This window comes from Perca fluviatilis, chromosome 24 (assembly GCF_010015445.1).
Source record: "Perca fluviatilis chromosome 24, GENO_Pfluv_1.0, whole genome shotgun sequence".
Taxonomy (NCBI): domain Eukaryota; kingdom Metazoa; phylum Chordata; class Actinopteri; order Perciformes; family Percidae; genus Perca; species Perca fluviatilis.
In genome coordinates, this window is record NC_053135.1 from 8,711,322 (window position 1) to 8,734,275 (window position 22,954).

The 22,954-nt window shown below is 41.2% G+C and overlaps 3 protein-coding genes across 8 annotated transcripts in view; 2 read left to right on the plus strand and 1 right to left on the minus strand.

Annotated features, from left to right (window-relative positions):
- The first annotated feature begins 1,151 nt into the window (after positions 1–1,151).
- cenpl (centromere protein L) lies at positions 1,152–4,703 on the plus strand. 2 transcript variants are annotated; one of them, XM_039792870.1, is made up of 5 exons: positions 1,152–1,257; positions 2,442–2,616; positions 2,748–3,002; positions 3,490–4,098; positions 4,240–4,703. In XM_039792870.1, exons 1-5 carry the CDS (start codon positions 1,238–1,240, stop codon positions 4,312–4,314), a joined length of 1,134 nt encoding a protein of 377 aa, XP_039648804.1. In that variant the 5' UTR covers positions 1,152–1,237; the 3' UTR covers positions 4,315–4,703. The 2 variants fall into 2 exon arrangements, with proteins under 2 accessions (XP_039648804.1, XP_039648805.1); XM_039792871.1 differs by having other exon boundaries at positions 2,751–3,002.
- Positions 4,704–5,150: 447 nt separating this feature from the next.
- Positions 5,151–11,023, minus strand: LOC120554181 (FUN14 domain-containing protein 1). Of its 4 annotated transcripts, none has more exons than XM_039792875.1 (5): positions 10,395–11,023; positions 9,729–9,894; positions 8,267–8,342; positions 7,353–7,487; positions 5,151–6,534 (listed from the first exon to the last, which is right to left on the minus strand). In XM_039792875.1, exons 1-5 carry the CDS (start codon positions 10,417–10,419, stop codon positions 6,457–6,459), a joined length of 480 nt encoding a protein of 159 aa, XP_039648809.1. In that variant the 5' UTR covers positions 10,420–11,023; the 3' UTR covers positions 5,151–6,456. The 4 variants fall into 4 exon arrangements, with proteins under 4 accessions (XP_039648809.1, XP_039648810.1, XP_039648808.1 ...); XM_039792876.1 differs by having other exon boundaries at positions 7,359–7,487; positions 9,729–9,897; XM_039792874.1 differs by having other exon boundaries at positions 9,729–9,897.
- Positions 11,024–11,060: 37 nt separating this feature from the next.
- Positions 11,061–22,954, plus strand: part of LOC120554180 (histone demethylase UTY-like) — a 34,505-nt gene continuing 22,611 nt past the window's right edge. For both annotated transcript variants that reach the window (XM_039792872.1, XM_039792873.1), the window contains exons 1-5: positions 11,061–11,527; positions 11,665–11,728; positions 20,906–21,014; positions 21,211–21,260; positions 21,737–21,795. In XM_039792872.1, the coding sequence (XP_039648806.1) occupies positions 11,349–11,527; positions 11,665–11,728; positions 20,906–21,014; positions 21,211–21,260; positions 21,737–21,795 (461 nt within the window). In that variant the 5' untranslated portion in view covers positions 11,061–11,348. The remainder of the gene's footprint in view (positions 11,528–11,664; positions 11,729–20,905; positions 21,015–21,210; positions 21,261–21,736; positions 21,796–22,954) is intronic.

The following is a 22,954-nucleotide window of genomic DNA, read 5'->3' on the forward strand; positions in this document are numbered from 1 at the left end:
AGATAGATAGACAGATAGATAGATAGATAGATAGATAGATAGATAGATAGATAGATAGATAGATAGATAGATAGATAGATAGATAGATAGATAGATAGATGTATGGCAGTGTATGTGTATTAAACAGCCCTTCATTCAATACATAGGTAGCCTACTTTCAAAACATTCGCATGCACAAACACTTAGACAAAGGCTCACACAAATATAAGATAAGGGCAAATGCAAGACAAGGAAAAAAGAAATATGGAGAATGTATATGCTTAAAAAGAGAAAGCGAAAAGACAAATAAAAAGAAAATAGGGAAGCACCATACATGGGGAGAGAATAAAAGGAAAGGGCACAGTTTCCATGGTAACGGGGAGGGGAACGGTTACAGTTGTTGCATATGAAACAAGTGAAACATGCGCACACACCAATACAAATACACACTTTTTTTCACTTTTGGTTTGTTTTCTTTTAGGCTGTATAATACTGTATAAAATTAGTATATGGCTGTCCTATAAATTCACTTATTATCTGTTTTGTGATATTGAGGTGTTATCTGGTACAAGAAGGGGAGCACTAAATGTAGAAAAATTGGGACATTTAATCTGCTCAATTTGTGCACAATTGCAGCCACGAAGAGGCAAACAGAAACAACAAGGCAGACTGGCAGCTACTCAGTTTGCAACATGTGAAACATCCACACTAAGTGCCTTACAGAGTTTTAGATTTAACTGAAACACTGATGTTTTTTTATATTTCACCTATTCAAAATTTTCTTTTTATTTCTATATTTTCTTAATTTTCTTTTGGAGTCAGACATAGAACACTGTTAAACTTCCAATCACTGACTCTGCAAAAACGTTGATAATGTATGGAATGCAACAAAACAAAGATTATTTGATTTATCAATGCTGAAATGTGTGGTGTCTCTGGTATAATAATAAAAACAATACAATTATTTTTGCATAAAATCAGATTGCCATGATCAATATAGATTGTTTTATTGTCTTATTGTGCTTATTCTTTCTTTTCACTAACTTTTTCTCAATCACTTCCCCTTTAATTTTATATTTAATTGAACACATTTTATATTTGATTTAATGTCAAAGATGTGTTCGGAAAAAAATAAAAAATAAAACCACTTCCTGTTTGGATTGATGTGATTGGCCGATTCTAACCGCGCAGACTCCTGGGAAAGCGCGATGTTTAAATTTGTTTCCGGTTTCTTTCTGCCTCGGCCAAAACCCCAAACATGGAGCAACATCATAACAGGTAACCTGCACCTCTTTCTACTTTCTACTAAAAATACTATTTCATAAAGTATGTTTCCGTTCGCAAACAACAAAAGCAGCACATTATTGTGAACCGTGTATTACGGATCTTCTAGCACCGGTGCTTGCCATTCTCTTCCGTATGAAGAGACTGTCTCGCCAAATATCATTCAATAATCGCCTAGTTTAATGTTGCCTTGCTTTTCATGAAAGGTACCAATCTGGTCCAATGATACACGACATTTTACGAATCGTTTGCTTTCACTTGTCAATTCGGCAAGTATCTTTTTCCCAAGGGAGCGCTGTACTAAATCTAAATTTCACATTTTATGTCTGTTTCTCCTCTTATTCTCACAATGGCTGTCAGCCAAAATACTAGTACTTAAGCTGTATTCACTTCTACTGACAAAGTGCGGCTTTATCTAATGTTTAGTTTTTATTTTTACGTTATGTTATTTCTAAACATGTAAGTGCACGTACAGTATCAGGACAGTACTTAGTTTCTCTTTGCTATGTTATTGCAAAAACAAAGCAGATCTTCGCTCTGTATGCTTGTTGCTGCTGCTTTTGTTTAAAAAAAACAACAACAACAACAACAACAACAACAACAACAACATTAGTTCAAGTGGGACCAAGTGATCCTTTAGTAATACTGCATCCAAAATATATCTTTGGAGTATCCAATATTCACCAATGTGGGAATTGACAGGCGGCTATAAACGTATGTAATTTCATCATGAAAGTTGAACATGGTCACTACAACTTTACACATAGGGAGGGTCTTTTCATCACAGTCTTGATTATTTGTGTCACACTTAAGCTATATAAAGAGCACTACAATGACTATTTGCTGTTCAGGCCCCTCAGCTGTGGAACTCCCTGCTGAGAGATCTCAGGCATCCAAACTCAGTGGCTTCTTTTTAATCTCATTTTAAGACTCACTTTGGCATTGTATTTATTGCTATTATTGTTTTATTATTATTATTATTGTTGTTGTTGTTGTTGTTGTTGTTGAATTTTAATTTCATTTATATTTTAATTATGGATCTTGTTTTTATTTGTTTATACTTTTTTACTCTTGGATCTTTTAAAAAGTGCTATACACATAAAGTTATTATCTGCATTACTAACTGTAAAGATAAACACCAGATAAAGCTGACGTGATGGTCTGTTTATGATTCCCAGTGTGACCAGGACTCCCCTCAACAGTGTTGTAGTTCAGAGGAGGAGCAGAAGTAAGAGCTACAGACTGTCGTACCGCAGCTGCTTAGGTGCGGCTTCACGTCTCGGCTTAACTCCAGCCTTGACGGCACGGAGGCTCAACACAAGCAGAAGGGCTCCAAAGCCACACAATATCACTGTGAGTCAGCCAAGGCCATTGTTCTCCGTGTTTTTTTTTTTTTTTTTTTTTAATGCCATTAAAAATATGGAATCAATAGCAACATGACACAGAATGCTCATCTTCTCTATCCTCTCCTTTCCTTGTCAAAGGAGAAGGTGGATGCGGCGCAGCTGACCTTACTAGTGAAAACGGAGTGGCAGCTGTCGTACGTTACTCCTCTCTATCAGTTCAGGCACACCCAGCTGAAGAGCTACTCCAGGCAGCTCTCAGCATTTATTGCTGCAGAGAAGCAGCAAGGTATGGCAGTGGAGGTGGAGGGACCACAGAAAGCCTTCAGAGTCTCTTTCTCTTTGGTGCAGGGGTTGACTGAGTCGGATGACGATGCCGAGACTGTCCTCGTACAGGTAAGCGCAGGATTCTGTAGAGCTGAGAGAAGCTTTTCATGCTCATGGTGTCCATTTTTTTCCCCTCAGTGTTATTGCCTGAAAGGGTTTTTCTAATATCCAAAGCCAATCTCAGCTATGTGGTGCAAAGTTGGATTTTGAAGCATACAAACAAGGTCTTCAAGGTCTTTCAAAGTTGTGATATGTTCTACAGCATTCACTTGAGAATTACATGGGTTTAATTATTGGTAACTAAATTAGTTTAGATGGCTTACAGCTGTCTACGGTTTGGAAAAATCACATTTAATCGTGGGTAGTATGTCATATTTCTGCAACAAAACTAAATTTGAAAATGGAATGTGTTTAATCTTCCACTTCCTATGAATTAAAAAAAAAGCATGGGCTTGAATGGTATTTATACGTTTTGGATCTTGAGTATGCCTTGTGTCCTCTTTGTGAAACTGAAACCACATGTTGCTGTGTCTAACTGTTCCCTTTCCCACCACAGATCTACTCAAAGCCTGTGTTTGCCAGGCAGGACGAGCCACAGAAGCCAGTATGGAGCGGCTGGCTGACCTGCATCAACGGCAACCCTGAATACCTGGGCTCACTTCCAAAGGACTTCATCTGTCTGCCGCTCTTCGGCAGCAGCGGGGCCGAGGGTCTCACTACTTTGGTCAAATCCTGGTTCCAGCAGTCCTTCGACTGCTGCTTTGGCCCTCTGGAAATCAGCCACACTAGCCTACAATGGCTGATGGCATTATGGACTAACTGCCACAATGAGTACAGCATTCAGCACCTCAAAATGATTTGGACTCTTCCAGCTGTGCCGCCGCTGCAGGTCACCTACACGGTTAACTCAGAAGATGCCTGGGAGCTGTGGGGCAGTGTGCGGAAGGGGAACAGAGGAGGAGGAGGAGGAGGAGGAGGAGGAGGAGGAGGAGGGGAGGAGGCGGCGGAGGAGGAGGAGAGTAGTATTGACTTTGAGGAGGTGAGACGGTTCATGCAGGGGCTGCAGAGCCACTTCTACAGACACTTCAGGCTGGATTTGTCAGCGGGAAGCCTCAACCAGGTCTCCACAGCCCTGGGCTCAGCCAAGTACAGCGGCAGGATCAAGGTACCGTCTGACACAAACGGCTGTTCTCATGAGAGAAAAGTTTTTCATAAGACCCTTGTCTTTTTTTTATTTATAATGGAGTATTTCAACACACACAGCAAATGTAATTGTTATACTAATATTTGTTTCCTTTCATTTTAGATCTCCAACAGCAGATACATGATCACCACCCTGACTCTACTGACGGAGTGTGCCCTCCTCAAAATGCCCATCTGAGTGACAGATTTAAGATATGGAAAGACTGCAAATGCAGATTGCTTTTTGTATGTGTTTTTAAACCTCTTTTCAAAGCATGAAATCATTTTTCACAATATTGTCTTTAATGAAAGCACAAGTCATATTCTGGCTATTTTTTTCCTGCATCAAACTGCAATACAGGAAATATTGTGGCCATAATAATGACTGAGTATTGAGGAAAATGTTCCCTGTTTACCATGTTGTCTGCTGTGCTGGCAAACATGCATAGGTTCCACCTTTTATTGTAAATGAACAATAACTAAGTAACTATACCATATATGTTTTTGCTGTTTATATATTTTGTGTCATTTATAGTCGTAAATAAAAAGGAAAAAAGGTTGTTTGACTGGTACATGATGAAATACACTGCAGCTGTGGCCGATGCTTGTATCTGTGGGTCCGTGCATGCAGATGCATACATATTTTCACTGTCACACTGTCACAAATGTGTATATTTTTACTTCCGTTTTGTTCTGGCTTGCTTGGGTTTTGCCCTGTACTGTGGGTTTTCATTCATCTGGGCTGCAATTAATGATGCTAATTCATATTTCATCGTTCAGTCAAGAAGTAAAAAGTCAAGATATACTAAGTTTACAATATTTTACTATTCTCAGAACAGTTTAATTTTTGGTCACTCAACTAAAGATTCTCGCTCTACATTAATTAATTTTTCCCTTTTACACCATCAAATTTGACAAGCTTATCAAATTCAGAAGCTGTTGAAATGGCCAGATGTTAGATATAAATACATAACTTGACATAGTAATCTGCTTTAAGCAGTTATCCCACCCTGCCCAAAAAAACCAACACATTTGTTCAAAACAAAATCAGGCAACTTTATTTTAAAAGACACCCAACCAAATTCATATACAGCTCAGATAACAAAATGACAAATAGATACAATGTAAGATAATACGCATAGAAAATAAATGCCAGTTAGAGACATAACAAGCTCCCTCCCAAAAAAATCCATTGTAACATTACTGTATATTGCACTGGTAGAAAAAGGCAAAAAACAAAATAAGCAACTTGTGATCAACTTAAGTGGACTCCTATATGTGGATGTCCTATCTAGATAACGTGAATGCACACGACTCGGCAGCATCTCGGTTGTGTTATTGCTACACTGACACTACTAAATGCACAATGACAATAGCGAGAGCGTAGGAGTCACAATAAGCTGCTCCATTATGCTCTGTAATGACGGGACTGATTTCACTTTCGCTGTCTAGCTCGTGACTGTGGTAATTAGGGTACAGAAGATGCTCATCCCGCCATTAAAGGGCATTGTGGGGTTGAGGATTATGGAAATAAAGGATCTCTATTGAATAATCTTTTTTTTTTGTACGGGGTGTTAAGTCAGAGAACATTCGCAGATTCACATTTAGTTGTGATTTCTGCTCATGATATGTGTTGTATATAAATTCAGAGTGGGAAAATAACTTTGTTTTAAACCCCGAGCCAGTGTGACAAACTTTAAAAACAAAATTGTGTTTGCTTACATGCTTAAATTGCACATAAACTTCACAGCTACTTTAAAAATGTACTAGACTGGGGGATGGTGTTAACTTCCCACTCTGCTGCCTTCCATGTTTATATAACATTTACCCTTGTGTGGGTATATATATATACCTTCACACACTCACTCACTCTCACTCACACTCACACACACACACACACCAATCTGAGATCAGTGTCCACCAGGCGAATTCACGAGGGGATGGACAATATAAATTTAAAAAGCAACGAGGAAGCTGTGCTAGTTTGTGGCAGCTTGACATGTTCAGCACTCTGGCAAAGATCCAGTATGGGTCCCACAGAACAAAGTCTTCACAGTATAACCCACTCCAATTCCCTACTCAACCAACACACACACACACACACACACACACGAATTTGCACAAAATCCTCCAAAAAGGAAATTATTAGATGGGATGGTGTAAAACGGGGGGGAGGGAGTAGAACAGTTAATACCACTGTCACAACAGATCATGCTTTAAGGTTCAACATAGCTCCCCCCAACGTTCAGTTCATTAAAAAGGTAAATCAATGCATATATGTGGCTGAGAGGAAGGTGACCTATGTAGTGATGTGATTCAGTGAGTTGACGCTGCAGCGGCTTTAGGAGGCCAAACCCAGAAAGAAGCCACCGACGAACCCGCTGGACAAGACGATGTTCCTTTTTATAAAGTCTGTGGCCTGCGAAGGAGGTAAGAGACGGAGAATGAGTTGATAAGAGCTTAAAAGCCGCACCCTGTATTAACCAGTGAACAGGTGTTAACTGTTAGAAATAAAACAGAGAGTAAGCCTAGTTTGGATTAGAAAATGTAAAACTAATCTTGTGCATGTTAAAACCATTTTATATATACCCGAGAGTGGATACAACAACTACCATCTCTCCTAAGCTGGTTTCACACCGCCGCGCGCCAACCACCCTGACAAAAACCAACCTGCAAGAGCATTTCCCCAAAAAGAAAAGCGTTCTTTTAAAGCGGTGCCTGCTGCTCGGCGGTTACCACCAGAAGTTCAGCACAGTGAACTCTAGAGGGCACGGCAGAATCCGTACACATTTTGCATGGGCGGCAACCGCTTCGCACCCCCCCCCCCAACCACCGTGGTCAAAACTGCTTTCCCTCTGTCGCCTTCCCCTTATTGAAATGACTGGAGGTGGTGAGTTACAGTGTGCTGGTGTTAAAAGGCCCTTTAAGCCTGTGTGTCACAGCTAGTGGGGTGTAGCATGGCTAACGGTCCACTAGAGGGCACTGCTGGTTGGCAGATTAAGAAATAAACCTCCCCACCAAAACCAGGACATCAAGGACAGACACATGCATTTAGTTCGAATTAATTACATGTCAGAAGTACGCTGACTGTGAGGCTTTGTGCTTTTTTTCCCCCCTAGTATAAAAAAAAAGTATACAATACAACTCAGAAATGTTTGATTCAGTTTTAGCAACAGTCAATTAAGATTTGACAAAAAAAAAAAGCGTGAAACAAAGAGCAAGCTTGGTTGCAGGTACCTTTACCTCCTCAATGAATGTGTTTATTTCAGGGGCTGCTTTGTTTGCTTTCTTCTTCAGGTGCTTCTTTGCTTTGTTCACATCCTTCTCCACCTTCTTCCAATCCACCTGCACGTAGCCACTATGATTGGCAATCTGTGGGGGGGTAGAATCATTTGGAAATATTTAATGATGCTTTATTTTGTGCTGCATTTGTTTTGGTCCCAGCTTTCCACTAAACAGAGTTTTTCTGTGCTGTATTGCATCACCGTCTGGTTTATGGTGTGCATTATTGAGACCCTGTTTGCAAAACAAAATCCCTTTAAGCAATACAAAAAAACATTCTAATTTCATTAAAAGACACACTGTGCCTGAAATCTAACTTTAGAAAAGGTTATGGCCTTCTATGAGTAATCACTGGTGACTAGCTCTGCAGGTCAAATCATTTTTTTGCATTTAAAAAGGATGATGTATGATGCATCAGCCAGACTTTATAAATAAGTATTCAGGCAATATTTAGCCCAGGAAGATGTTTTCCTGACCTTGAGAGAATTTGGAGAATTCTCATCTCAGGCTGACAATAAGTGAACTTTACCCGTGGACCACATCTAAACAACACTTTTGTGTGTTCAGCCTGTGAATCAAGTCTACTGGCAGCATCCGGTCTAATCTACTTGTAAAAAGGTTACAAGAACACAAAATAATACACCGACAGCGTTGCGACACCCAATAGGCATCCAGATGGCCTGCGCCCATCTAGAGCCAGCTAACACACAATGCTAATCTTTCTGCTGCAGAGAGGAGACGTGCTGAGCGTCCTGCTGTACAGCTAGTATCTTCAGTTGTCAAAATGGGAATTTTACAAAGAATGCACTTTTTGATGCAGTAATTATCTAATAACTAGGGCTACATAAACAGTGGTATGGTACTATTACCTGTAAAAGAAGAAACCCTCCTCCAACAGCAGTAGCAGCTATCTTCCCAACCCGCTGGAAGAGGTAACCAGCACACCTGCATGTGTTGAGAGGAAGGGAGTAGCGTCCATTACACGTGCAGGGTTTCCCCTACCATTATAAGGCTTAGGTGCAGCACCAAAGCCGTTTTGAGGACCGCCTAAGCTGAATGATTGTACAATCAATGTGAGCAAAACTAAACTAACTCAACACAAAACTAAAACTTTTTTTCAGATCTAATGGGTGTAGTTGGTCCCAAGTGGACTTCTTTAGAAAGTTTTGTCTTTGAGCTTTTTGAGTGTTCTTTATTTATTATCTGCTCTAGCTTTTCCAACTTTTAGACACAGATATGGTTATATAAAAATGATCCAAAGTAATGTGAAATTACATTTTTTTTTATTGAAAAACATAACATTTTCTTTAGGGAGGGCCCCTAAACCCCCCCACCAAATACATGGACATAAGTCTTGCACAAACCTAGGAAAACACTGACATGTGCACTCAGACATCCTTGGCTGTAAAATCTTTTCAGACAATCTTTTTTACCAATAATAGTTCCTCAAGCATCATTAAATTAAAGGTGCTCTAAGCGATGTTGGGTGACAGCACTTCTTGCTGACGTTTGAAGTATTTTCAAACAAAACGAGACTAGCTCGCCCCTCTCTCCTCCTTATCCCGTCCCCTCGCCCTCCCTTCCGTGCTTCCGCACACTAACCCCGAAACCCCCACCCCAAAATCCTTTTGTCGGTTATTGGCTGGAACGCTGGAAGACTGTTATGTTTGGTGGTGCAGGTTGGCACAGTTTGTTTTTGTTGCCGTTTGTGGAGCCTGGGCTGTCTAGGGGACAGGCAGCTTGCGAAGAGTGAGGAGATGTTTGCTGTATGTGACAAAACATGTAGCCTAAAAAATGCGTGACATCGCTTAGAGCACCTTTAAGTCAGTCAGGTGTAAAGTTGGGACAGTATTTTAGTCTCTGTTGTTTAGGGTTGGTCATCGTTTAGATTTTAACGATTCTGATTCCAATTTCGATTCTTCCTTTCGATTCCGGTTCTTATCGATTCCAATTCTTTGAGCGGTGGAGTTGAAACGGGTCACATGCTTATTTCACAAATAAGAGGAAAGTTTTATTTTGATTCAAAGGTGGTTTGCAGTTTTCCCGGGCTTTTTCAATGTAAAATAAAGCCACACTAGAGCACCACTTACTGTGCTCCATGGCTGCAACACAACAAGCGCCTGGCTGCTATGGAAACCAAAACTTGCCATGTTAAATTTGGAACCCATGGTCAGATTTGAAACCAAATCCTCCAAACGATTCCAATAAAGAAACGATTCCGATGGAATCGTAATTTTTTTTAAACGATTCCAAGTAGGAATAGGTTCTCGATGCCCAACCCTACTGTTGTTACAGATGTCACCCATGAGCAGATAGATACTCATGCCTTACCATCCAGTCACCCCTCCCATCGCGATCTGGGTGGCCACAGAATACTTCTCTGCAATCGGGCCGGAGTTGCTCCCAAACACCCTACTCCACCACTGGTGCCTCCGGGCATATTCTGTCAGGTCCACAACCTCATAAACCTCCTCTTCACTCTCTGGGTCGTCCTGACCTGCTACGACAAAGTAACGTATGAAGTTAAAAAAATCAAATACTTTAGATGTAGTGCCACTAGCCGTTCATATGCACATTAAATGGCACTTAACCTCGCTCACTTCACCTCTTGTTTCCATCCCAAACAGTGATAAGCACTTAGATTACGGTGGTGTTTAACAATTACAGCGCTCTGTCTGGCTGTTCAAACCCCACAACGTAAAAGCGACCCTTCAGATATATTACGCTTACTGTTAAGGGCAGTTTAGCTACCACAGACTGTGAATGCTGCTCGTTTGTTCTTTGTAAATGACTTGGGAAGCTAATATTAGCTGGCTAGCGTCAAATGGCTACCAATACAATATCGTGCACGCAAACTGTTATGTTTCCTTTTTTGGATTATTTTACGCATCGAAGTCAAGACCACATCCCAATTTCATTATCGTTGGCGGAAAACGTTCTAAATTCTATATTCATTAGGGTAATAGCGCCGTATTTCTAACAAACAAAATCACCAACCTTCTCTGTGATCCACCGTCGCCATTTTGGAGAGAGTGGTTATGTCACCAGGATGTTGACATTACTAAACCACGCCCACACTGTGATGCTCTGCCACGTCAATTAAAATGCTTTGATCTCGCTTGATTAGGCTCAGCAATTTAGCAGCGTTATTACTAAAATGCTACAACTTTTTCTTCGGATGAGGAAGATTTCTAGGAATTATTATGGGACTGGAAAAGTGCAAACAAAGGATACACGGTGAAAAAGGCTCAGAACGAATGATGCATTGCAGTCATCGTTTAAGCGGTCTGTAAGGAAAAACGGTCAACTGACTCCCAAGTGTCAATCTAGTTTTATTTACAGTATATGGTGTCAATACATATTACTGAATACGACATAATAATTTGCCATGTGGAAATTATTGCATTTCTCAGGAAAAGTATAATATTTTACTTTAATGCACGTGGGTGACAGACACATTCATAGAATAAATACTTCTGAGTATGCTTCCAGAATAATCGTGGTATAAAAGATGAGTGGTTTGCAGGGAGAAAATAAGTATTTAAGATTAAAGAATGATATATCAGGGAAGTCATATGGTGGGGATGCGAACGCTCCTATTGGCTAAAGAGGGAGGAGAGGGCGTGGCTAAAGCGGCGCGTGGGTTCGCTTGGGTGACACAATTATAACAACTTTATCTTCGCGGCCGAAACGCATTTTATTGTGAAATAGTCACATCTTAGATACTGTACTCAGTTATTCGCATTCAAATAGCGGTGGAATATCACTTTGTGATGAAAAATGTGACGTTTGAGGAGCTACCCGGAGAGCGCGTCTGTCCCCCCGAAAGGATTTACTATATCGAATCGCATCTTTTCATCCTGGGAAAAAGTTTTTGATCATTTTGTTTTCTCCGGTTTTTCTTCTTTGATTCGGCGGAGCAAACCGTTTGTCCCCGCGTCGCGATTTTCCATGCAATCGTGCGGTGTGTCGCTCGCCGCTGCTGCCTGCGCTGCTGCTCGGAGTCTCGGCTCGGCTTCTTGTAGTGGTGATGAGGGAAAGAAAATGGCGGCGGGAAAAGCGAGTGAAACAGAGGAGGACTTTCCGACACTGACAGCCCAGGAGAGGGATAGTTTGGCCGGGATCGACAGGTCGGAATAGTAACCCCGTGCACTTACACTAACGCACACTTTGAAAATGAATTGTTTTCTTTCCTTGCATGTCGAAAATGTTTCTGAGCCGCTCTGCAAGTGATTCTGAGCCGCCTATGTTGTCTTCTTGCTTGCAGCTCACTGTTTGGATTTCAGAAGCTTCATGAAGATGGCGCCAGAACGAAGGCCTTGTTGATGAAGGTAGTGAATCTAACTGGATGTATTTTACAATAAAGCAGCACCCTGATCCCCGGGATTCACTACAACCACTCAACTACCATGCATAGTGAATTTGCTCTCAAAGTAGCAAGCCAGCCTGAATGCAAGTGGCCCACTCGCTTGGGAGACCAAGGCCAGCTAGCCGCAGCCCCTCTTTTAGCCAGTCAACTAGCCTGCTAGGTAGCTACTCTCATCCGATGAACAGCGACCCTGCACCTGCGGCTACGCGGTGTCGCTAGCCAAGATCAATGTTAGCAAAGTAGCAATTGCTCTATTGATGTATCTAGCTTGTTAACGGTAACATATGTCAATGTTTGCTAGGCAGCCGCCCTTCCCTGTTAGCTAAATAGCTAACGTTATTCCTTGCAGCGTATCCTTGTGTACGCAATTGTACCACCAGCAACACAACGTCGTCACGGTTTTGTGTAGCACATTGATTACTGGAAACCTTGCACTTAAATGAGAAAAGTTTTCTGTCGTTCGGAGATTGTTTTATTGCAAACATTATACTCTCACTGGCAGCATTATGCTTCCAAATACCTTTATCTGGCTACAACTGTTATAGCGTTTGTGAAAGTTACGTTGTAGCCTTCTTCAGGGTGCACCAAATACAGATCCCCCGTTTACGGTATTTGGTAACGCTAGCTAGTGCCTGTAGCATTTGCATTGATCCAGTGTCTTGGCCACATTCTGTTAGGTTGTTTTTGTGACATTGCATTGCTCCACGTAATGCACTTAAGGGCATAATCTGGCCGTTTTCGTTTGTAGTCGGTGTGAACGAGTTGACAAACGTTACGAGTAACGTTAATGGCTGGCTGCCTGTCCAAGATGGCGGGACATGGCGGAGTGACACCGATGGCTATATAACCCATTTGATATGAATATATTGCTCCGAATCGTGTGTGTGTTGCTAAAGTGTGTCTTGAGTTTCCTCTCGGGTCTTTGCTCTTTGTTAAATTGTGTTCCTCTTGCCGACCTAGGTGGTGTCGGGGTCCTTTGTTTACAGTTTTTATTGCCCCCTGTTTGGCTCTGCATGTGCTCTCGGACTTGAAAGCTACATGTTAAATAGGCTCAGTCTACCTGTACACAACACACTGCTTGGCTAACGAAGAACAAAGCCCTCTCTTGTGATTTTTAATCTTGAACAGTGGATGATGTAGAGAAGATGATGCAGTTGACAGCTCATGGTTTGAGGGACCATCCGCAAATCTGCTCGCTAGGTGGTGTGGGATACCGAGGAAGTGGGACTACTCCTCTGGCATTAGATGCACAGGAGCAGCCGAAAGCTCTGGTGTACCATAGTATGCTGAAGAAAAACCGTGTGCGTTACAATCAGTGTATTAGGTTTGAATTTGAACTGTACAGTGCATATGGTTAAAGCAGAACAAGCTCATTAACATGCTACCTTTCGCCCTAATATAATTTTAAACCGAGTACTAACTGATGCAATGGTTTAACACACGCACAATATGTAGATGTGTTTCAGTCTTTAAGTGTTTCATATGCCTTTTTTGGTAATCCTGCCATTAAAAATTGCTTACCTGCCCTGTTGAAACACCCCACCCTGTCATAAAAAGGGTCTCTTTTGTCATGAACCCTGTGGAATTGGTTTGGTGTCAATGGTGCACGTTATGGGTCATACTTAGTTTATTTTGTGTCTCACGCAGTGAATGTGTTGCTGGTGACAATGGTGCTTATGGTGGCAGTAACATTTGACACTCTCATAAGACATATCTTGCTCCATACTTAGTGTCTGTTGCCAGACTTTCCTGTTACAGTCCTACTCTTGTACACCCTGGTATAAATACTAGGGTTGGGCATCGTTTAGATTTTAACGATTCTGATTCCAATTCCGATTCTTCCTTTCGATTCCGGTTCTTCTCGATTCTCGATTCCGGTTCTTTGTGTGGTGGAGTTGAAACAGGTCACATGCTTATTTCACAAATAAGAGGAAAGTTTTATTTTGATTCAAAGGTGGGTTGCAGTTTGACGGGGCTTTTTCAACGTAAAATAAAGCCACACTAGAGCGCTGCTTACTCTGCTCCAAGGCTGCAACACAACAAGCGCCTGACCGCTACAGAAACCAAAACGTGCGCATGTTAAATTTTGGTTCCCATGATCAGATTTGAAACCAAATCCTCCAAACGATTCCAATAAAGAATCGATTCCGATGGAATTGTAATTTTTGAAACGATTCCAAGTAGGAATCGGTTCTCGATGCCCAACCCTAATAAATACACACAGGTCCTATGGGCACTTGCCCAATCCAGTTAAATAACTCCCAGCCTAAGGTGTCTTTATGTGTAGGGTATTACATCCAGATAGCAACACCAGTCAGATATCTCAGGTAGTTAACATGGCTGAATGATTTGTTATTGGGGCAGACACTGACTTTACTAAACAAAGTATCTGCGAAATGTGACCGATCTACACTAAATACTGTACTCGGGCAGTGTTGTTAAAACATTGGAACAGTGCAATTTTACAAACCTCTACGCAGTCATGTCGACAAAAGAAACCATTTGGAAGTAATGTCTTTTAACAGTTCCAGGTTAACGTCCACAGACACAATTTATATTGAAAAGAGGGCTGGTATTGATTATGCCAATACCTAGAGTTTGGGTATTGAGAGATGAATATGTTGGATCCATTGTGAGCAACAGACACTAAAGAAAATAGCATAGCTATAATTCAGATACTAGACGATGAAATCATATAGAGCACATTATGGAAATTGCTGTTTGTTAGGTCTATATTGTAGGGCCGCTATATATATTTTTTATATATATATATATATACACACTTATTTTTGCTTTTTTATTTTTCCCCAAAGGCAATAAAAAAACTATTAGCTGAAAGCCGAAAAGCGCACTATAAGTTTTACTTTGCTTCAATAAAGGCTTTCTGCATGTGTTAAGATTCAATACCTGCCTTAGACACATTGACTCATTGAATAGTTGTCTTCTGCACCCCCCTGAGAAATGGCTTATGAAAACAAAATGGCAAATTAACCAGAATTTGGCCTTACAAATAATTAACCTCAACTACATCTAACTCCAATGTCGGATATTCTGTATTTGTCTCTGCTGAGAATTGGTTGCATAAACTGTCACATTTTATAACTGATTTCTCCTCATAGCTTATTCGTTTTGATTGACTACCCTGTCTGGCACTTTGGCCACAGCGTTGCACGCACTGTTACTCTAGATCCACCTGCAGTTAACTGGGTTTAACATTTCTAGTAACTAGGTGGCAATGACGTAAATTTAGAATAACTAGACAGGAGAACATTTTGAACATAAGTGTGCTCCCATTTTTATTTTCTACATGTGAGAATATCTGTATTGGTGATCATTTTTTTTAGTTTTTCACCTCATCCTTTTTTGCATTAAACTGCGGCACCTTTTGCAGCTGTGGCTGACTTCTGCTGATTAGTTAAGAGAGGTCATTTACAGAGGACAGTATTTCCCATGGGGATTATTCAAGTAAAAAAACAACTTACCATTGGCACAAGTTGACTTTGGTGCTCTGTAAATTGAACAGCAAGCCTGTTCTTGGACTTGGGTCGTGCTGCTGCTGATGTAGCATGAAACAGAATCATTGTGTTGCGTTGACGTTATGCACTAGGTTGAGCTCAGTTAGGGAACACGTGATGCATGGACTTACCTGGCCTTTCTTGCTAAGCTAACATGAAATAAAGGGACAGTGTCGCCTGTGTGTAAGGGTGGGCAGTATAGATATCCTGTATCATGGATATCATATCTATAGTTTGTGGCTAATCCAGGGAAGTAAATGCATGACAAAATTGTAAAGTAAATGCGTGGCAGAAAATGTATGAAGATCCAATATTGATATAAACAGTTGTTGAGACTACTTGTAGATCCTGCTCATTGGTTGGCAACACTGTCTACAATGGCCTCATACACTCACAGATTTGAATGGGATACTGTATGGTAGAAACCGTATGGCGAAATATCTGACAATTGAGAGTATGTATATCACCCAGTCATGCAGGGTGGAATGACACTCCATAATCCCCAATGATTCTTAAATAATGCTGCCTAGCCTGTTCCTTTGTGTTTGCTCTAGTTCTCAACTCCTATTAGGAAGTCTAATAGCTAATGTAAACCGTGTTTGCATTATTGGTTTTAGTCGGTTTATAAAAGGCTGTGCATATTTTCCAAGTCAACCTAGATATATTCTCTTAGATCTTGCCTTGATACCTCAGAAGAACTATGTGACACTTCAGAGGATGTGTACGTATCCACCGTACCCATGCTACTGTCGTGCACCTCCCTCAAAAAAATGTAACTACACATAAAGCCGCAAAAACTGATTGGTCAGCTTGTGGAAGGCGAGGAAAGGCTCGGTAATCTGCTGCTTGTCATTAACTCCTATCTAGCAAAACCCATCTCTAATGCAAACCTTGTGCTCACCACAATCGCTGCTCTCTTGCACACTCGATGAAAAAAGGTAAACACAGCTTGTGCTCGTGGTAATAGTAGCAGACTCCTACTCAGTAATGAGACGCTTCCAGCCTTCAGGGCAGTTTTATTACACATTGCAATTATTTAATAAAGGCAAAATTACGATGTCAAAAGGTTGACATTGCTCAACCTTAGCATAATGCATTCATCTGTCTGCTTTCTAACGCTCTCCTCCCATATATTGTATGTTTGCCACAGAAATGACACAATGTTGAAGCGTTAACCCCAAATCCTCTGTAATGAGGAAGTGTGTGTGTGTGTGTGTGTGTGTGTGTGTGTGTGTGTGTGTGTGTGTGTGTGTGTGTGTGTGTGTGTGTGTGTGTGTGTGTGTGTGTGTGTGTGTGTGTGTGTGTGTGTGTGTTGTGTACGGTTGTGTTCGTGAGACTGCTCTGGCTTCTGAGTTGAATTTAATAAATCTCCATGTCCATCACTTTACTTGTTTAGCTTCAGTGAGTTTGTCTCTTTCTGTCATGGTATTTGTTTCTGCATCTGCTGCATGTTTTGTTGGCTAAATACTTTACTTTTCAGTCTCCTGATAACAATATAAAATAACTATTTGATTCCGTAAGTGCTTCTTAAGGCAGCTACACACCGGGCCGATAATCTGAAGAGGTCGGTGACTCAAGTCTGTTCCCCGCCGTCGTCCGTCCGAGGGGCCGTCGGCCTTCATTTTGGCCGACCTGACATGTTCAGTCGGAGACAGGGCAGTCGGGACTCACCCGGAAATGGCGAGCGGAATGAGCGTGACTAGTCTCTCAAAATCTGACAAATCTTTTAAACGGACCTTTTGTTGATCTGAAATGAAGACAGATTCAGCAACTGCACGGCCTATTTCTCGCTTAAAATGTTTTCAGAAACATGTTTCATGAACTATTTTAGTACACTATGACATCGTATTCTGAACAAGTGTGGCTTTGAATTTCCGGAGAAAACAAACCCACGTGACGCGTTCGTCCAATCAGCTGCCGGTTTTCATTTTTTGGGCAACAATACAGATTAGCGCCGCCTGCCGTTATGGAGACGTATTAAATCTCGTCTCTTTGGTGTGTTCTGATGCACTTTTTGGACCAACTCGGGGAGACCGATCAGTCCGACTGGCTTTTCTGCCGACGGTTGGCCGTCTGGTTGGTGTGTAACTGCCTTTTAGACATGACGATGCTACTCACCAAAGGGAAATGTCCGGTCTTCTGTGTTGTGGAGGTCAAAGGTGATCGATAGGGTTTCAATTTCAAATGAAGCAAAATGATCTCAAAGTAGAAACTGAGGTGAGAGATGCAGTATTATCCACTTCAGTATAAACTTGGAAGCCATTTCTCAGTTTTACTTACTGATGCCGCTGCCTCTCTTTGGCTTTGAATGGCAGAGCAGTACTTTGCATTGGGGACCCATCTTTGATGTGAGCTCAGTGTTGCACCAGAGAAACTTAGGTGCCAGAATAGGTCATTCTCGTGTATGTGTATTGTGGGTGATATATGGAACATACTTGATGTATTGCAGCTTCTTCTATGTGGGATATAGTAAATGACTATATCCTTAACATTGAGTATGAATTGTCATGAAAGTTTTTTTTTTTTTTAAGCCGCTGACAAACCCACTCCCCTGACCATCTAGACCACTGTCCTAGGCGCGCGTGTGTGTGGTTTTGTATGTAGAGGGAAGCAGGGAACAGGGAGAGAGTGAAGGAAGGTAAACGCCAAAGCAAGTTTATACATGGCTATTGGTGATTGTAGCAGTGTTCTTGCACAAGGCCTTGTACACAGTCCATATAATTAGTTTGAGTGGTGATGCGCAGCCGCAGTTCATCCATTTTGTTCAGCAGAGACTGTACATCGGCGAGAAAAATGCTGGGTAGTGATAGCAGAGGAGGAGATGGCTTTAGTCCTTAGCCCTCCTCTGTTTCCCTGTATTTGTTTCCGGTCTCAACGCCGCTTGCAAGCGCTTCTAGTCGGCCGATCCAGATTGTTAGCCCACACTTTATTGGCCATCTCTAGCGTGAGTCAGAGAATCATCGATAAAGTTTGTATGTATGTAAGACTGTTCTGAGTGAACGGACTTGAAACAAATAGGCAGCTAACTAAGAGAGCCTCTGAGCCTGGCGTCGCGCACAGTAACACTACATCATGCCTTTTTATTTTTCAAACGGCTTGTCTGATAAGTTGTCTAGTTTGTAGAAATAGTTTTGTTAAATTTAACCTGGCTGTGATTCTACCCCCTTTTGCATGCACGCTTAAAATTGTTCCAATAGAAACTAATAAATATTAGGGGTGGGGAAAAAAATGCAGCATAATACCGCGGTATTTTTTTGTGGCAATACTCTATCGATACACAGACGCCAAGTATCGATCTTTTATGATATGTGTTGGTCAGCCTGTCTGCTTGACAATCCCATTTTGCAGCAATACAATTTTAAGTGAGATGAACAGACAGAGAAATGTATCTTTTTAGATAAAACCAGATGTTAACAAAGTTTTCTTTTGGGGACATCATTTGAAATTGGGAAAAATTTTGAAGTTGGAAAAAGGTAATACATTCCAATATATCGCAGAATATTGCAATATGTTTAAAATAGCAATAATATTGTATCGTGACAGAAGTATCGTGATGATATCGTATCGTGAAGCCTCTGGTGATTCCCACCCCTAATAAATATAAACAGGAATGTTTTAATGCAGACATATGTTGTAGGGGCTACTCATTTTATTATACTGGTGTGATTGTATGCATCAAGGGTTAAATTGAACATTAATGAAGTGCTTTAGAGAAGATTTCAAAATATTGATATATTGTGTATCTCCATACTGCCTAGAAGTACTGCGATAATATTTATAGGGTGAGTATTTCTCAGCCCTAGTGTGCACCATATACACCACTCACTTGTAATTTGTCTCCAAATACTCTGTATAGTTACTAATTTATTTTGTTCTTTTTTTGGTTTATGTACCTTCTTTTTTTTTTCTGTTACTTTCCATACTTATCTGTACTTATTTCTGTTGTGTATCTTATCTACACTATACTTCCCACTACTTCAAGCCTGTTTTTAATAGGGTTGGGTACCGTTGGGATTTTTACGATTCCGATGCCGAACCGGTACTTTTAAAACGATTCCGATTCCTAAACCGATTTTTGAAAAACTGAAAAATGACATAAAAGAAAGGCTTGTTATGGAGTTTTTTTTTTAAATTGAAAACTATTTAAATTTAACAATATTAATATTTTAAAGTACTTAAATATATAATAAGTAAACCTAAGTCACCTAACACACAACTACAATAATTTAACAAATAACAGTTACACTATTAACAAGTAACAACAAAATAAATGTTGTTGAGTTGAACTTTAGCAGTTCTTTTGCAGAAAAATGACCATATTTGCCTTCTCTGGCAAGATAGGACACCTCTCCTGACTTATGGCATGTAGGCCTACTGCATAGGAGAAAACTCTCTCAGACGGTGTCCAAGAGGTCTGTACACACCCAGGTAGGAGTTTGAAAGGGCAGACAATTTGGGGAGGCTGTCTCGCCTCCCCCACCACCAGGCTACAGGGTCTTGTCTTGAACGATAGACTAGCAGAGCAAGTGTAATATGTTTACTAGCGATCACGTGCAGTCAGTGAATGGTTAATATGCTTTTACGTCCGTTTTGGTGAACCCAGAGGGAAAATATGCCATTTTAAAAGTAGCCTACATATACGGTAGCTAGCTAACGGTAGACTACAGAGAGTGTGATATTTTTACGTCCGTTTCACAGCGTGTACAAAAAGCCGTCTATCAGCTGTGATTGTAGAGTGCATGTCGGGGGAATAGCGCGGACACACGCTTCACACCGCGAGCGGGCACGTGCGCCACTCGGCAGAAAAGGAGAAAGGGAAGAAGAAGAAAAAAAAGAGGCTGCTGCTGTCCGGAGCGACAGAGGGAAAATATTTCAGTCGGAACCGAAATTCGCGTTCTAATCCGGTCCGAATACTACCGTTTGCGTAGGAACCGGTACCATAGTGGAACCCTAGTTTTTAAGTATATTGATAAAAACGCTTACAAAAAATAAACATTGGTTTGGCCCTTCAACTAAATTAAGATCTTGTTGCATGGTATCCAGGCAGCAGAAACTTTTGTATCTTTTTATCAGGACAGAAAGATCTGTAATATAAGTCAACAACAAAAAGCCCTAAGCACAGGGTGACCTCTAGCTCACCCGGTAGTGTGCGCCCCATGTGGGATGAGTCCTTGGCAGTGGCCGGGCTCTTATACGACTCGCGGCCCTTTCTCCCCTATTTCCTGTGTGTCTCCACTATCTAATACAAATGCATTAAAAAAAAAAACACCCCAAAAATAATCTTTAAAAAGAAAAATAGCCTTAAGCACTGCTCCTTATCTACAGCAAACCTCATTCCAATCAGTTAGTGTAGGGCAGATATGTATCTGCTGGAAAGAAAAAGGCAAGTCAACTTAGCCAGAATTAGGGAGCTGACGTAAGCCATGCTGTGACTTTCAAAAGTTCTGAATGATTTTCTCTCGCTCTCTAGTCCCCCCCCGACCCCCCCAAGGTTTCTTTTCTTTGTATAATGCAGACATGGACGATGCATGTTTTTCCCAACCTCTCGCAGGCACCGTGCATTTATGCATATCTCACAGACACACACACAGTGGAGAGACAAATAGTTGTTGTGTTCTCCACAGGCTGTTCGCTGCTACGATTCGCTCATCCTTAAGGCCGAGGGCAAAGTGGAGCCTGAGTTATTCTGCCAGCTAGGCCTCTTCAACCTCCTCTTAGAGGATTACCCGAAAGGTGAGTAATCTCTCCTCTTCACCTCCAAGTGGTTTGTAGAGTCATCCTTTCCTCACATGATTTTGTTCGGAGACCCGGTGTGTGAATCTGGAGACAGTTGGTTCCATTCCAGCTTGACCTAAATGCTGACTGTCCACTTTCCACGTTAGTGGTGGCATTGATAAATCCTCAGCTTCACTCTCCTCTTTATTTACAGCATTATCGGCATACCAGAGGTACTACAGTTTACAGTCAGACTACTGGAAGGTGAGACACACCAACACACGTGCCTGCATGCTCCCGTTCTCATTCAGTTAGTGATACTATCACGCCCTGTCAGTTATATACACACACACACACACACACACACACACACACAATCTTGCTTTCTTTCCTACACATTCACTTGCTCACACACAGGAAGCATGTATCTCAGTTTGGTTACATGCTGGCGTAAAATGCGGTTTCAGGTTTCGTGTCAGAGTCATTTTGTGCTTCTTTCCTGTTTAGTTGAAACTTTGCGGTGAGATTAATAGCTAGTTATTGGTTGTTCTGATTACTGAACCACATTGCTGCAAGGATATGTAAAGGTGTATGGCTTTTGTTTACAAGAACACATACTGTATCCGAGACGTTTGATTGCATTTTGAACTTGGTTTCTTTGTTGGTCTTATAAATCTGTATAAGGTCTTTTATTTTTTTTTTTGTCCTAATGGCCTTGCACCTCTTTCCATCCCACCCAGAATGCAGCCTTTCTGTATGGCCTGGGAATGGTCTACTTCCACTATAATGCCTTTCAGTGGTGAGTACCAACTATCATTGTGGAAAAATCTTTTCTCATTTGAAGTAGTGGTGTAACGGACCCTAGTTGACCAACACTACGGATCAACACGCAGGATTCGGAATGCATGTGAACCACGTTCAACTTCACCCATAATAATATTGTGAAATAATTTTTTTACTGTCACTGATAAATCTCTATGGAGGGTTGCCGTGAAATGATACAGGCGATGCAATTTTCAGAACGGGGCATCTTAAAATCAGTTGTATGTTCACGTGAGCGGAGCGGTGGATAGAGACAGTCATGGCTACTGGAGGAGCAGAAGAACTAGGGCTGCATGATTATGGCCAAAATGATAATGACTAATCACAATTATTTTGATCAATATTGAGATGACGATTAATTATCACGATTTGTTGATTTGAACCAAAACAAATGTTATTGTCACATAGGCTAATTAAAACTGCTTTCACATCCATATTGTGCTACATTCCTGCTAATGTACAAATATGTACATCAAAATAAAATTGGTCCTCTTATTCACCAAAATTCAACATGGCACTATTTTCGATTTTATATTGTGTAAATATATTTTAGGAAGCTAAATGTAAACTTGCATTGTACCTGCATAATGGATGTGAATAAAACTCAAAATATACAATCAATAAAAAACAAACTCCATAACAGAATGTAACCAAATGAGAACATTTCAAGGCAGAACTATGCAGGAAAGACTAGTTTACAGGTTTTTGGAAAGAAACCCTAGCCTGTCAACATTTTCTGGCTTGAGGGATGAGCGAAGGCCGGTCACCACATTCCCCCCCCCTGTACTGAACACCCTCTCAGAGGGTGGAGCCGGGGTGCATAAGTACTCCGCCAGTTTTGAGGGTCCTCTTAAAACAATCTCAACACACCTCGCGTAAAAAAAAATATAAATGGAAGACTGTCCTGTTTTTAACTTAAGATTGTAGAGGGGATCTCCGTGACGCATACACTACGTTACACGTGCAATGTAGCCAGCCTGTTTACTGTCGTTGCTGCATGACTCTCACCTTTTCGCCTGGCGTATTACGTCTCGTCGCTTCGGTGTGTTCTGTGGCACTTTTTTGACCAACTGATCAGAGACTGATCAGTCCAGCTGCCTTTTCTGCCGAGGGTCAGCCGTCCGGTCAGTGTCTCT